Source organism: Enhydra lutris, unplaced genomic scaffold, assembly GCF_002288905.1.
Source record: "Enhydra lutris kenyoni isolate GAN:26980312 unplaced genomic scaffold, ASM228890v2 scaffoldscaffold10, whole genome shotgun sequence".
Classification (NCBI taxonomy): Eukaryota; Metazoa; Chordata; class Mammalia; order Carnivora; family Mustelidae; genus Enhydra; species Enhydra lutris.
In genome coordinates this window covers 6,223,210-6,239,145 of record NW_019154094.1, presented here as the reverse complement: position 1 = coordinate 6,239,145, position 15,936 = coordinate 6,223,210, and the positions used below count along the sequence as shown (strand labels likewise).

Here is a 15,936-nt window from a genome sequence, read left to right as displayed (position 1 = left end):
GCAGGATACCTGCTGAGCAGAGAGCTCGATGGGGGGCTGGATCCCAGGACCCTGGGATCCTAACCTGAGCCGAAGGCAGAGGCTTTAACCCACTGAGCCACCCAGATGCCCCTTGTGTTTGTTTCTTAATGTAACAGTAAATATGCATTAGAGTTTGAGTTTTATTTTGCTCCTAAGGCACCAGTGCTAATGCTAGTGGCTGCCTTGTGTCAGTAGCATGTAGACAGACAAGTTGTTCAGTGTGGCTGAAGCTACCGTGCAGACCTGCCATTTTGGTCTCCGAGTCAGTGACTGGTGGATCCGTCTTGCCCATCTCAGAAAGCTTGCGGAAGTGCTTTGTTCTCCGCTTCTGATTTTCTGCAGACTCCAGGGTCTCCCAGAGCGGCGCAGTGACTGATCTTGTTGGTCTTTGGGCTTAGTTCCCTTTATATCTCTGGGAACTACATAGAGAGCTTACAGAAATGAAGGGGAGGCAAATGTACTATTTAGAAAATCCGTCTCGGATAGAGGCGCACTTACATGCATGCAATGATTCTGCAAAAATCTTAAAAAGAAGGCGGCGACCCTGAGATCTCTTTGTAACCTCAGTCCTAGTTTGTCATATGCCGGAGGTGAGAAGTATCGTGGCTTATTGAGTCTGGGCACACTGCAATAAAGCTTTCTGATTTCTTTCAGAAGAAAAGGAAACTGAAGAGAACAAGGAGCTCACTGATACTTGTAAAGAAAGAGAAAGTGATCTTGGGAAGAAGAAAGTAGAACACGAAATTTCCGAAGGAAATGTGGCCACGGCCGCAGCAGCTGCTCTCGCCTCAGCTGCAACCAAAGCCAAGGTTTGCCACTCACAGCCTTTGCCAGGCTCCCTTCAGCATTGAATGGTCGCCTTGTTTTTAGTTACTGGGAATGTTAGTACAAAGAGCCTTGCACCCAACGGGAGATGACTGCTTGACCGGCATTTCTAGGTTAAGAATTTACAGGCAGGAGGAGGGGGCGGGGGAGGGGGTGCGAGTCACAGATCTGGTCTTGAAAGGTGGGGGGGGGGCCTGCCTTCCAGGCATTCCTTGTGCTGCTCCGTGCACGCTCAGCTCTCAGCTTGTGGACCCTGCAGGGATGGGGAGCAGAACTTACAGTCCCTCGCGCTGGCCTGCAGTACTTGTCTTGGACTGTTGTTCCAATTTCTGCTCGATTGAAATGTTTGTGATTTTTAAGACAAAAATCTGTTTCCTTGTATAAATACTTCACCCTGCTCTTAACAGACTGAAAGGAGAGAGGGAGGACCTAAAATAACTCTTTTTCTTCTTGAATTTGCCAGCTTTTCTGGGGGTGGTTTTCTCTATTTATAACCTAGTATTGGCTCCACGGCATATTTAAGAAGAAAGGAGAATGTTATTTTCCCCACTTTGTGTTAATTTAGCATTTTAAAGCCTTCCAGGCATGAGTAAGTAAAGTTTTCATAAAACCTTTTCACCTCCTCTCCATCTTACCCTCTGAAGTAGTCGCCTGCCATTGTAGGTTCCCACGTTTTGAGCAGTATTGACTGGAACATACCTAATCGTTTTATCTTGAGCTGTTCTTAATCCATTGGTAAAGAGAGTCTTTCATGGTCTTTACTACCCACAGACCGTTCAGCTGCTGCAGACTATTCCTCCAAGCGTTTAATCCGTGATGTGTGATTTATAACAGACCCGCAGATGACCCAGTTCAGACCACGAGACCTCCGTGTTGAGTGCCCACTGTCAGGCATAGGTGCCACCCGAGAGGAGGAGGGGTGTTGCCAGTCCATCCAGATGGCTCCCCCAGCTGCGGGTTCCTGTTACAGTAGCTGGAGGGCCTGCGTATTCAGCCCTCCCAGTCTCTTCCCAAGGTGCCTCCTGATTTTCGTGGTGATTTGGTTGCAGTATTAGGTGTTCTCTCTCCTCTACCTTCCCCTACCTCTGGGGACTGCTGAGGTGCACTCTGGGTGGTTTCTCATCTGTTTGGTTTTGCTCCTTCATCAGAAGCAGCTTTTGTAGCCTCCCTTTCTTCTACCAGGTTGGACTCTTTGGCACCTCCTTGTCTCTGAGCTGAGTCCTCGTTGTTCCAACTGTCACCAGGGACCTTAAGGACTGCCTCGGGCCTGTCTCACAAATGAGCTGGAGGCCAGGAGGGCTTCTGTCCTTTGTGACCTTTATCAGGAGACAACACACCATCACCCCAATCTTTAGACCCACAGCCTGGGGTCCTCTCTGTCTCCTCTCATTCTTTCACTTTCCTCAGCTGCTAAGCCCCCAACTCCTTCCTGGTACGTTTGGGTCCCTGGTGATGCCCAGTCCCTTCACTGCTCCCTTAGGCTGCTCGCATCATCTCTTGCCTCTGTCTTTTAGCCCATTCTCTGTTTGCAGCCAGAGGAATCTTTTTTGTTCTTAAAATTTTCTGTTGAAGTATAGCTTAGATTTGAATAAGTCTGTTGAATATATGTCTACAGCTAGTGAATTTTTCACAGACTGAGCCCACCTGTGGGCTCACAGACAACACCCACATCAAGCAGCATAACATTCCTAGCCTTCCAGAAGCTTCCTCATATTCCCTTCTAGTTACTACTCTCCCATCCCAAGAGTGGTTATTAGCTTGACTCCTACTGCCATGGATTACTTTCTGCTTTGTTGACTTTATATAAACGGAATCATACAATGTGCAGAAAAATCTTTAAAAACCCAAACAGGAACATGATACTTTCTTAAATAAGCTCTCTAATTCTCTCAGGCTAAAATTTCAGAGTCTTTAGTGTGGAATTCATGAGTTTTTCGTGCTCAGGACCCTTCTCCGTTCTCAAGCGTCCTTTCTTGGCTGCCTGACCTGGACTGTCTCTTGCAAGTTCTCCTGGACAGAACCTGCTGTGACATCTCCAGCTGGGCTCTTTGGGACCCACTTCCCTCTCACAGAGATGTTTCCCTTGCCCTCCTGTTGTGTCTTCTTCCTCTGCCACCGTGTCTCTTCACTGTCGGTTGCCAGAGAAGTTACTAATAAGTGGTAGACTCCATAAAACATTTTACAGAGGCCTCATGATGTTTTCGTAGTGGATGAAAACACAGCCTCGTAGCTGTTAAGACATGCAGCTTTGGGCACAAAAGTGTGTGTATTGTGCATTCCTCACTACCTTGCCAGGATTTCTTTGGATTGATTTACTGTAGAGAAACTGCTTTTATGGAGAATCAGTTGCCCTGGTCCTTCAATTTTCTGCACAAGGTTTAGGAGAGTCCAGAGAACATTTTCTTTCCAGGTCACTGAATTTTCGCTCACTTACTCTTATTTTTGATAACTGGGAACTTAGCTCTTTATTCTCATGACAGCTGCGTCTTCCACAGATCCGTGAGTGATGCACATGCGTGTGATGCATGACTTGGCACACATGAACTGGTGAGTGCCACTTACAGCTGGGTCCCATGCATTTCACAGCACACATAATCATCTTTGTGCTACATGCGAATTACGGGTAAGGAATTCACTGAAATGACTGTAATTAGTACAGCTTATCTAGCCAATCCAAGTTTTCTCTTATTCTCTTTTTGTTCTTCTGTATCTATAAACAGCTTTGTTATTAAGAGTTTTCCTTGATACATTTTAATTGTTTGTCACACTGACATGGAGTGGTAATTATAGGTTCTGCCTCTAGCTCCACAACACGCGGGGAGGGTGGGCCTGCTTTCTGGCTTTTCCCCATCCTTGCCATATGCGGGACTCTTCAGCAGCATTTCTTCGTTGCACCTACTGACAAGCTGTGAATTGACCCACCTGAGGAGTGGTGTGTGGGTGTGAGAAGGAATGCCATTGGCTGGGTGCTCTACCTCCCTTCCATCTGGATGCTTAGGTTTAGCTGAAAGGAAGAGCCCGGAACTATTGCTGGAATAAACCAGAAACCCCCCAAACTAGAATATGTTTTCTTTTTTCAGCAGCAAGAGGATTCAATGCTTCTCAAATAGCAGAGATCACATTTTCTTAAGACCACAGACATTTCCTTCAGACTGATTCTGTCACCATCCCATGCCCATGTGCCTTGAAATGCCCAAAGTAGATTGGTCTTCATGGTTACCGGCTGTTAGTTCTGGAGTAACAGGAGATTCTCTCGCCCCTCAGTGATACACCTCTTGCTCCCTTTTGCTTGAAATTTCATCTTGAGGTGGGTAATTTTTCCTTGTACATTATAGTCCTAAGGCTTTACCACATTAAGTATTGACTGAAATCGATGGACACCAAATGCGTTGATCATTGAAACCATATCTTCTTACTTGATACTGTGAAGAGAAGACAGAAGGGAAAATTGGCCTATTTGCTCATTTTGCCTACAGTTAGCCCTACTCACTTTCATCCGTACATAACTAAACAGAGTCTGCTCTTGGTCTGCTAGCTGAAATCTGTGCTTTGCTATGTAAAGTTCATCTCTCTTACAACCAGGCTACCTCTTTGTTATCATTAATCTTTTTGTGGTTGTTTCTTTGCATAGCCTGCGCCTGTGGCACACTCCCAGACTTCATCATTCTTAAGTTCCATAAAGCCGGTATGTGAAGAGAAGGGCACTCCTGGTTAAAAAATAGACTTTCCATTGTCTAATGTTTATGATAACAGGCTAAGGCTGGGAGTCTGAGATCTTCTCTAAATAAGTCCTGGTACAGATGAAGCTCCTTAGGAATGGTCTTTCACCATTTTCACAAAATGTTTGTACCAAATGTTTTTTGTTTTTGTTTTTTTTTTTTTTTTCCCAAATGTTTTCCCAAATGTTTGTACCACAAAATGTTGATGTTGGTCTTCCCAGTTGGAAGAGCTTGAGGACTGACATAACAATGGTAAGACTCGTGGAGAAAAACTGCTCACATTCAGGAAGGGTGAAAATGTGAGGCACCAAGAGTGTACTTGTGGTTCATAGCAACTTTGAAATCTAGTCAGGTGCACATTTCCAGGGTCTTTCTTCACCAGGGTCCTGTCCTGCCCTTTGTGACTTATTCTCTGTAGCTTTTGACTTGGCCCTCTGGGCTTGGGATTCTGCCTTCTGAGTCATTTTCCTTTTCCACTAAAAAAGCAGCCCAGTTTTGCTGCCAGGGGGCTTTCTTGACCTACAGTAAGAGTCCCAGAAGGAAAGCATAGGTTGGGGAGGGGGAGGGCGGAAATCATGGCTAATTGAAAACCCCAAATTTTAATGAAAACATTAGTTAATGGTAATATAGGGACGTCTGGGTCAGTTAAGCGGCTGCCTTCAGCTCAAGTCATGATCCCAGTGTCCTGGGATCGAGTCCCACATCGGGTTCCTTGCTCGGCAGGGAGCCTGCTTCTCCCTCTGCCTGCCACTCTGTGTGCCTGTGCGCGCGCACACACTTTCTCTCTCTCTCTGACAAATAAAATAAAATCCTTTAAAAAAAAATTGTATAGTTAATGGTAATATAGAATATAGGAGACATGTTCTTAAAGATACTTGGGGGTGGGGCGCCTGGGTGGCTCAGTGGGTTAAAGCCTCTCTGCCTTCAGCTCGGGTCATGATCCTAGGGTCCTGGGATAGAGCCCCACATCCAGCTCTTTGCTCAGCGGGGAGCCTGCTTCCTCATCTCTCTCTCTCTCTCTGCCTGCCTTTTTGCCCACTTGGGATCTCTGTCTGCCAAATAAATAAATAAAATCTTTAAAAAAATAAAAGATACTTGGAGGTCCTCCCATCTAGTAGAGAGTGTCTAAGAAGCAGGCATACCCTTACGATTCTTCAAAATCCTACCATGCACTCGGTTCGGAAGCTCTTACAGCCATACCTTGAGCTATTTACTCTGGGGTCATGATCAGCTGGTTGTACTCTGGATTTTATCTTTGTTCTGAAGCCATTTTCTAGTTTCAAATCCTTGCTGGTAGCAAGTAGAGATGAGAAACCATTCTTTTTTCAAATCCTGTTCTGTTTGCTCTCAGTTGTCTTTTAGATTTCTGATTCCAATAATGATGGTCTGGAAACTGAGTAGGTCCTTCTTTGGTTCCTTTCTTTTCTGGCCGCTTGTAGTAAGATACCTAAAGTATGTTCATTTTGCCTGGAAATCACTCCAGCCAGATCCACAAGTTCATTAATGATCCTTTCTACTGTCCACATCACTAGAAGTGACGATGTTTCCCAACTTTGGTGCTGTTACATAATCAAGAATGACTTCTCTCCAACCTCCAGTAACCTTTCCCTCTCTGTCTTAAAGCTCTCACCAGTGGTTTTCTTAAGGTCCTTTCAACCTGTGCCCACTGCATGATCCAAAGCCACACTGAAGGTTTTTGATAAAACAGCACCCCATTTCCAGATACCGGCTTTCTCTTCCCAGAGCAAGACTTACTAGTTAGAAAAAAGAAACCAAACAGCCATGTTACTGTATCTCATGGTATCCACAGGGTTATTAGTTGAATTGTAGTGGTCCTCACCTTCATGGGTAGGTTCATCTGGAGGGTCTGAGACAGTCCTAATCTTTGGCAAGGGTGGCTGGACCCTGTTGCCTCTTCAGACAGTCTCACAGTCTCTACCTGTGGTCTTTGGAGCAGGTTGATCATACTTATGTGGCAGCTGAGGACTCCCAGAAGGAGCATTCTAAGGGACAGGACATAAAGTTCCCAAGCGGGGAGATAGAAAATGGCACCACTGTTTTCTCTTGGGCAGGACAATTAGAGAGCAGCCTGCCTTGATTCCAGAAGAGAGATTATAGACCTGCTTCCCCATGGAAAGAAGGCCAGTGACTTTGTGGCCATCTTTAATCTACAATAAATCCCTTCTGAGAATTCCGTGCGAAAGTATCCACTAAAATACCAGTTCTAAATAGACATTTGTAGATAACTATGAAAGGCCATAGGGTTTCAAATTTAAATTTTTAATTCTGGCTCCGCCATTTACTTGTCTCTTAACCTGAGGCAACTAAAATAAATTTTCTGAGCCTTTATCATTTTTGTGTGAATCAGAAGTCCTTTCTGATCTGCCTTGACAAGATTATTCTTACAAGAATATTTTAAAATATTTAAAAAGCATTCTGTAAGCTGAGAAGTGCCGTATTTTGATTATTCATTAAACCAGTATCTGAGCGTCCGTTACGTGCTGTACCCTACCACAGTGGTGGGTTTATTTGGTACCAAAGAGGGATGGAAAGTGCCTGCCTCTTGGGAACTCACAGTCCACTAATCTTGAAACTCATGTTTTGGTTGAGCTATTAGGATATACAGTTAGTTGTGAAGGAAAAAAAAAATAAACTAAACAACATGTATAAAATGCTGAAACATAGACCTTAAGGAGTCAGTATCAAGTGAGGTCTAATTAGGGATTATATACAGTTCCATATAATGTATATTGGAATGAAACTCTTACACATGCACTACATAATGTTCTTCTACTTTTGTGTATTTGATTTTTACACAAGTTCTGTTATAGATGGATTACTGCTTTGATATTTAATCCCTGGCAACAAAGATGTCTCCTCTGTAATGTCATGGGTGATTTTTGAGTTTCTTGAACTCTTCCATCTCACAGATGTGGAAACAAACCCACAGAAGTTAATGAGAAGCCCAAAGTTAGGTGACTAGTTGTAGAACCAAGACCAAAATCCAGATCTGCAGACTGGGAGTCTGCCTGGTTCAACAAATGCAGAGACATAATCTGGTAAAATTCTCCATTCTAATGACAATGTTTTCAAAACATTTTACAATGAAAAACCCAACAGCCAGCTCAAAACAAAAAGTACCCTTTTTTGTTTTTGTTTTTTGTTTTCTTAGTATGCCTGTGACTTAAGTTTCTAATTTTGAAGAACCAAAAAATAAAGGATAGAGGAAAGAAGGAAACGTCTAATACAGTTAACTCCTCATCTTCCTGCGTCACCTTTCTTACTGGCCGGTTTTGTTTCTAGGCGCTGTTCAGAATGTAGTTCAATTCCTAGTTGACTGTGACCCTTGGCGAGATCATTGACTTTTCCAATCTTCAGTTTCTTTCTATATATAAAAATTCCTTTTCCAGCAGGTTATTATTAGAAGTAAAAGAGGTAGCATGAAAATACAGCGTGATGTCTTAGAATGTCATAAGTGCTTAATAAGCCCCAGTTTTCCCCCCTACTCCAGTAATGCATTTCAAGAGTTAACTCTTTTGCCTTCTCAGATTTTTTTTTTTTTTAAGGCAGACACAAGTCGTATTTGGATCCATTAGCAACTTCTGTCCAGTGCTTCATAACATTTGTCTAATCACTTCAAGGCCCTGTGAAGGCTTTGTAATTTCCTGTAATTTCCTAATAAGCCTTTGTGACTTCTACTGGATTGACTCAGTACTCGTATGTCACCAAATCTGTAAAGTAGCATAATTTCTTAGAGTCTTGGTAGCAGGACGTGTGCTGTTCTGTGAAGGATACTATGTTCTTGCCTTCTCCCAGGTGCAAAAGCTTGTACCAGTAAAAATAAGGATAGTCACAGAAGTTAAATCAAAAAAGAGGCTCTTCCCCTGGATCTAGAAATGCGAGAGATCGGGAAATGGCCTGTTACCACATCCATTAGGATGCAGTCACAAAGTTCAGAAGGTGAGGCAATGCAAAGGACCAGGCCATTACTTTCCGAGAAACCTACTGTTGCATTTCTCATGTTACAAGTGAGGATTGCATGATGGAACAGGGAAAAAGGTGCAGTGATTTGGTTTTAATAATTGTATAAAGAAAATCAGAACTGACATATAAATAAACATTATTAAGACCCGAAATATGAAAAAGCCAAATTTGATGTGGAACATTTAATTCTTTCTTCGTGTTTCCATTCAAAATCCAAATGTCATCAAGCTCGCCAGCAGACAGTCTTACTTACTCTGATATGGGGTAATTTTGACACCTCTTAAAATTTTTTCTTTAGGTAGAGGTCAGACTGAATAGTTCTATAAGTCTTTAGTAGTAAACAAGTTGCCATAAGTTAGAGATTGAGGTTTTTGTGTTTTCTTTCCCTAAGTCTTTCACTCAGATTTGTTTCTTCAGTTTGAAGGCCACGGGTTTTGCATTTCCACTCCACAAAACACCCACGTTCAGTTGTAGAGATTTCTGGTGGTTTTTCTAACCTTGAGCACAGCTAAATTCTAAGTTTTTTTTTTTTGTTTTTGTTTTTTTTTTTTTGGGTCTCAGAAAAATTGTTTTATTGCTAACCCTCCATTAAAACTTATACGGGGCGGGGGCGCCTGGGTGGCTCAGTGGTTAAAGCCTCTGCCTTCGGCTCAGGTCATGATCTCAGGGTCCTGGGATCGAGTCCCGCATTGGGATCTCTGCTCAGCAGGGAGCCTGCCTCCTCCTCCTCACTCTCTCTGCCTGCTTCTCTGCCTACTGATCTCTCTCTATCAAAATAAAATAAATAAAATCTTAAAAAAAAAAAAAACTTATACAGGGGAAGAAAAAGAAAATTAATACCAGAGATCCTTCAGAAGTCCATTCATGTACAATACAGTTTCCCCCCATTATTATTGTTTGCCGTCTTGTACAGAATGTCCTGCAACATTGGCTAAGTACCTTTTAGAATCACAATCAAAAAATAAAAGTGAACCTCGGTGATCTTTGGCTCATGTAGATAGTGTCCTCAGTAGCAGCTCTTGGCTTTGATTTGTCCCAATGGAAGGCTATTTCCAGAAAGAGCATGCATGAATCACTTTTAGGGGCTAAGCATCTTTGCACATCACCTGGCATTCTTAATGGCTGATTCAGTCTGGTGGCTAGAATTAGAGTTCTTTCTAGGGTAAGGTTAAATTTAAGTAGCTCTCTTTTGATTTCCTATATAGCCAATCATTAGTATCATTTAGATGCAAGGAGCATTTCATTTCTCCTTTTTACAAATTTGAATATATTCTTTTTTAAAATTTTTTTTATTTTTTCATTCCTGGAAAACTATAAACTTCCAAAATTGAATTCTAGGCTTTTGATAAAGACTGCCTCTTCTCCCTGTTTTCTTTACTCTCCACTTCATGTCCTAGTTGCCTCCCTTTCTTAAATTGCCAAGCATGCGAAACATGGGGCTTTCCTAGGCCTTGACCTTGGTAGTCCAAGTCAGGTGAAAAGATAAAAAACAGCACAGTGAGTATTGTCATGGAGGCCATGGGAGCCATGGTGCAGGGAACCTGCCCGGGGGAAGTGATGCCTCATGCCAAGTTTTCAAGGACAGACTGAAGTGGTCCAGTGCCGGTAGATGAGGGTCTTCCCACAGAATGGGCTCCCCGGGGTCAGCAGTGTTATTAGCTCATAAGTACGAGTCCGGTCTCTGTTGTCCGTACATTGTATGTGTCCTCACTTCCACCCTGATGTGGGTGCGGCTGTTTCCCCATGTCACAGCTGCGGAAACAGTCACAGACGGGCAGGCTAACTTCTAGGCGGTGGTCACACAGACACAGCTCGTTTTATTTTGTGTCACACATTCTGCCATCTTTTACAGATTGAAAGTTAGTGGCAATCCTGAGTTAACCAAGTCTGTCAGTGCCATTTTTCCAATAGTATTTGCTTACTTTGCATCTGTGTATCCCATTTTGGTGATTTCTGCAGTATTTCAAACTTACTCATTATTGAATTTCTTACAGTGATTTGTGATCAGTGATTAACATTTGCTGAAAGCTCAGATGGTGGTTAGTATTTTTTTAGCCACAAAGTATTTTCTAATTGAGGTATATACTTTTTTTTTTTTAAGATTTTATTTATTCATTTGACAAGGAGAGATCACAAGTAGACAGAGAGGCAGGCAGAGAGAGAGGAGGAAGCAGGCTCCCCGCTGAGCAGAGAGCCTGATGCGGGGCTCGATCCCAGGACTCTGGAATCATGACCTGAGCCGAAGGCAAAGGCTTTAACCCACTGAGCCACCCAGGCGCCCCTAGGTGTATACATTTTTTTGAGGCTTAATGCTCTTGCATACTTAATAGATTTTACACGGTAGTGTAAACAACTTTTCTATGCACTGGGGAAACCAAAAAATTGATTTGACTTGCTTTTTTGTTTCGATACCCGCTTTATTGGATGGTCTGAAACTGAACCTCCATTATGTCCAAGGTATTCATGTACAGGCAGTAAGCACCCTGGCCTGCCCTTTCTTGCCTTTTATTAACCTCCATGCGATGCGGCACATCAGGAGAGAAGTAATTCACGGGAATTGGAGTGGCAGAAAACTCTTAGTGTAAAAGGAGCAAGGCGAGTACACAGGAAATTATTAAAAGTATATTTGAGCAAGGGCTAACACTGCTCCAGTTTAAATTCTCAGCATAATGAAACCACACTTAATGCATAAAGTAGCAAATAACGTTTGCTTAGACAGCCACTGTTCAGTACCTCTCCTCCCTCAGACTGTGTGTGTCACGTTGAAGAGTCTTTAACCAGGTTTTTAATCCCTTTTCTGCCATGAGATAATTGTGTAGCCTTGAACAGGCTTTTTTTTTTCCCTTCCCACTTTTGTTTGAAAATAACTATGGTTTGGGGCACCTGGCTCAGTTGGTTAAGCATCTGACTTCTGCTCAGGTTATGATTCCAGGGTCCTGGGATGGAGCCCCACATAGGGCTCCCTGCTTAGTGGGGAGTCTGATTCTCCCTCTCCCTCTGTTCCTCCCCCATGCTTGTGCACTCGCGCTCTCTCTCTCTCTCAAATAAATAAAATCTTTTTAAAAAATAAAATAACTATAGTTCACAGAAGTCACAGAACTTGATATCACGGAGCAATCCTGTGGACCACTCACCTCCAGTGGTAACATCTTAATTTTAATTAGTCTGGTATTTTTTATTCTGTTTTCTCCTCTATGATCTTGTTAATTCCATAGACTTTTGTTAGGCTTTCAGTGTTGTTTCTAGTGATTTTAGGATGCATCCTTGAGTTGTTGCAGTTTAATCCAAAGTGTTCTTATACTTCTTCAGTAACTGGAGAACTTTAGTGCTTTTCCCCGTCCACTGTTTCTCACTTCATTTCTACACTGCAGTGTTTTCTTTGATGAAATAGGTTACTTTCCTCCAGTTCTAAGAACTCTTGAGAACTTCTTTCTGTGCAGGCCTACTGGCAATGATTTCTCTGTTGTTTCTCTTAAAAGGTCTTGATTTCACCTTCCTTTTTAAAGTATATTTTCAGTAGGTATAGAATTCAAGATTGGCGGTTATTTTCTTTCAATATGTAAAAAAAAACCCATTCCATTATCTGCCGTAGCTATTAGTAAACCAACTGTTATCCTCATTGTTGTGCCTTTGGAGGTGATTGAAAATGCTGTGCCCCCACCCCCTTTTTTTTATACTTTTCAGATTATCTTTTTGGTTTGGGTACTCTGTAGTGTACCTTGATACGATTTTTGTTGTTGGATTTTCTGTCCTTGGGGTTTGCTAAGCTTGAATCTGTATGTTTATCTGTTTCATCTGTTTTGGGAAATTGTCACCCATTACCTTGTTGAGTACAGTTGACACTTGAACAGCGTGAAGGTTAGAGGCACCAACCCTCCTCACAGTTGAAAACCAGCGAGTGATTTTGCTTCCCAAAAAACTGAGCTGATAGCCTACTGTTGACCAGAAGACTTAACAATAACAAGCAGTTAACACACGTGTTTTATATTATATATATCATATACTGTCTTTTTAAAGTAGTCTAGAGAAAAGAAAATGTTAAGAAAGTTGTAAGGAAGAGAAAAGACTTCCTTTTCTCCATAAGTGGACTTTCCCAGCTCAAACTTGTGTTCTTCAAGTGTCCTCTGGTTGCTTCTGCCACATTTTCTGTCCTCTCCTGTGAGTCCATCTACAGAAATGGTAGGCCTTTTTTGCCTGTTTCTCATGTCTCTTGTGCTTGGTTTTAGGGTTTTGTTTTCATTCTTTTTCTCATACAGTTTGAATATTTTCTGTTGACCTATCTTTCAGTTCATTAGACAAATCTTCTGCTTTTAAACCTAATCTTTGAGTTACTATTTCAGTTATCATGTATTTTTTTAACATCTTAGTTTTATTTTTTTCAGTGTTCCAAGAGTCATTGTTTATGCAACACACCCAGTGCTCCATGCAATACGTGCCCTCCTTAATACCCTCCACCAGGCTCACCCATCCCCCTACCTCCTTCCCCTCCAAAGCCTTGTTTGTTTCTCAGAGTTCACAGTCTCTCATGCTTTGTCTCCCCTTCCAGTTTACCCCAGTTCACTTTTTCTTTCCTTCTCATATTGTCCTCCGTGTTATTCCTTATGCTCCACAAGTAAGTGAAACCATATGATAATTGACTTTCTCTGCTTGACTTTCTTCACTCAGCATAATCTCCAGTCCCATCTATGTTGATACAAAAGTTGGGTATTCATCCTTTCTGATGGAGGCATAATACTCCATAGTATATATGGACCATATCTTCTTTATCCATTCATCTGTTGAATGTTGAAGGACATCTTGGTTCTTTCCACAGTTTGGCGATTATGGATATTGCTGCTATGAACGTTGGAGTACATGTGGCCCTTCTTTTCACTACATCTGTACCTTTGGGGTAAATACCCAGTAGCGCAATTGCAGGGCCATAGGCTAGCTCTACTTTTAATTTTTTGAGGAATCTCCACACTGTTTTCCAAAGTGGCTGCACCAACTTGCATTCCCACTAACAGTGTAAGAGGGTGCCCCTTTCTCCACATCCTCGCCAACACTTGCTGTTTCCTGTCCTGTTGATTTTGGCCATTCTAACTGGTGTAAGGCGGTATCTCAATGTGGAAATTATCATGTATTTTAATCATAATTTCAATCAGGTGTATATTGGTTCTTGTATAAATTCTAAATATATCGAAATTCTCTTCTTATCCATATTTTCCTACATTTTCTTACACATAGTGAGTGATCTTAACATATTTTAATGTTCTTGCTTGCTAAGTCCAATGTCTATGCCATCTGTGAATCTGCTGTTTTGATTGAATGCCAGATATGTATAAAAATTTAGATTCTCTGAATAAAAAGGAAAAAGTATTTTATATATACATAAAGATGCCCCACCCAGGTGGTGATGTCGTCTGTGTATACAATTCACTCTTCCTCTGTGGTGTTCACAGACCTGAGAACGGGCGGGGGTTGAGGTGAAGCTAGATGGCAGTTTGGTCCTCTTCCTCCAGGACCACCCCTGATCCTTAGCTGTGACTTTGCAGAACTTACGGTGGGGTTGTGAAGGAGTCTTTATCACTTCAGAAGGGGAGTTTGCAGGAATTTCTGTCTTTCCTTGAACCTGATTCCTTAGTGTCCCAACCTCTGCATCTTCAGAATTCCCCAAGTGTCTGAGATGGTGACAGGCTTGTATTTGAAGTCCCCCACGTCTCCACCAGTATCCCTTCATCCGCAGGCACAAGTTACAAGAGTTCTTTGTTATAAACTGGACACAAATCTCTCATCACACGTAGGATTTGCAAATATTTTCTCATAGTCTGTGAACTGTCTTTTCACCTTGCTGATGGGGTCTTTTGAAGCAGAGATGTTTTTAATTTTGTTGAAGTCCAACCCCTCAATCTTCCCTTTGGCACTTAGGCTTGTGGTGTCACATCTAAGAAATCTTTTACTTCACCCCCAAGATCATTTAGATTTACTCCTGTTTTTTCTTCTCAGATGTGTGTGTGTGTGTGTGTGTGTGTGTGTCCTATGGGAGGAACCTTAAGCAGGTTCCATGCTTAGCATAGAGCCCCAGTACAGGGTTCAATCTCACAACCCTGAGATCATGACATAAGGCGAAACCAGGAGTCAGATGCTTAACCAGCTGAGCCACCAAGGTATTCCTTTTCTCAGAATGTTTTAATGTTAGCTCTTAACCTTTAGGTCTTTGACCTACTGAGTTAATTTTTTGTACATGATCTGAGATAGGGTCCAAATTCATTCTTTTGCCTTTGAATATCCAGTTGTCATGGCACCAGCCATTAACCCACCCACCACTCCTTCTTAAACTTTACTATAGAACTATTAGAATATATATAGAAATAGAATAGTATAATGACTCTCTGTGTATCCACCACCAGCTTTGGTTATCAACAACTTGCCAGTCTTGTTTCATTCGTTTCTATTCGCTTTTGGACCCACTGTGGACTTAGGCTTCTTTCTTACATTAAGTCTGTGACTTATGGATCTCACTCATGTCTTTGCCTTTTTCTGGTTTTACACTAAACTAACTGGATCATATCCTTCAAAAGCAGGTGTAGGAATTAAACTTTTTTTTAAGGTTTTATTTATTTGAGAGAGAGAGAGAAAAGCACTACCAGGGAGGAGGGGCAAGGGCAGAGGGAGAAGCACATTCTCTGCTGAGCAGGGACTCTGACTCAGGGCTCCATCCCAGGACCCTTAGATCGTGACCTGAGCCAAAGGGAGGCGCTTAACCAGCTAAGCCACCCAGGAGCCCCAGAAATAAACTTTTTGAGTCCTTGATTTCAGATACGTCTATCCTGTGCCCACACTTCATTCATTTCATTTAAGTTGCTGTACTTGAAATTCTAAATTGAAATGCATTTTTCCCTTGGAATTTGGAGGGTATTTTACCATTATTTTCCAAAAACCTAGTTTTGTTTTTGAGAAAAGCCTGATGGAGTCTGAATTTTTATTTGTAACCTACTGTTTTATTTGTTTGCCTTTCTGGAAACTTGTAGGATTTCACTCTGTTTCATGGTCTTAAATTTCCAGAGTGGTTCCTTGTTGTGTATTTTTTCAACTTTTATTTTCTTGTTACTTGGTGGTCCTTTCTATGAAAACTCTTGATCCTCAGTTTTGAGAGGAAATAGTTTGGCATGTTGATGTAATAGTACATGGGGATATCCCCAACTTCCTGGATAATTCTCTTTTTTTTTTTTTTAATATTTTATTTATTTATTTGACACAGAGAGAGAGAGATCACAAGTAGGCAGAGCAGCAGGCAGAGAGAGAGGGGGAAGCAGGCTCCCTGCGGAGCAGAGCCTGATGCGGGGCTCGATCCCAGGACCCCGAGACCATGACCTGAGCCAAAGGCAGCAGCTTAACCCACTGAGCC

General features: G+C 42.2%; 1 protein-coding gene across 2 annotated transcripts in view; it reads left to right on the top strand.

The window, feature by feature from the left end:
• LOC111143825 (SWI/SNF related, matrix associated, actin dependent regulator of chromatin subfamily c member 1) overlaps positions 1-15,936 on the top strand; it is a 172,230-nt gene that overhangs the window by 125,927 nt on the left and 30,367 nt on the right. For both annotated transcript variants that reach the window (XM_022497748.1, XM_022497749.1), the window contains exon 24: positions 676-830. In XM_022497748.1, the coding sequence (XP_022353456.1) occupies positions 676-830 (155 nt within the window). The remainder of the gene's footprint in view (positions 1-675; positions 831-15,936) is intronic.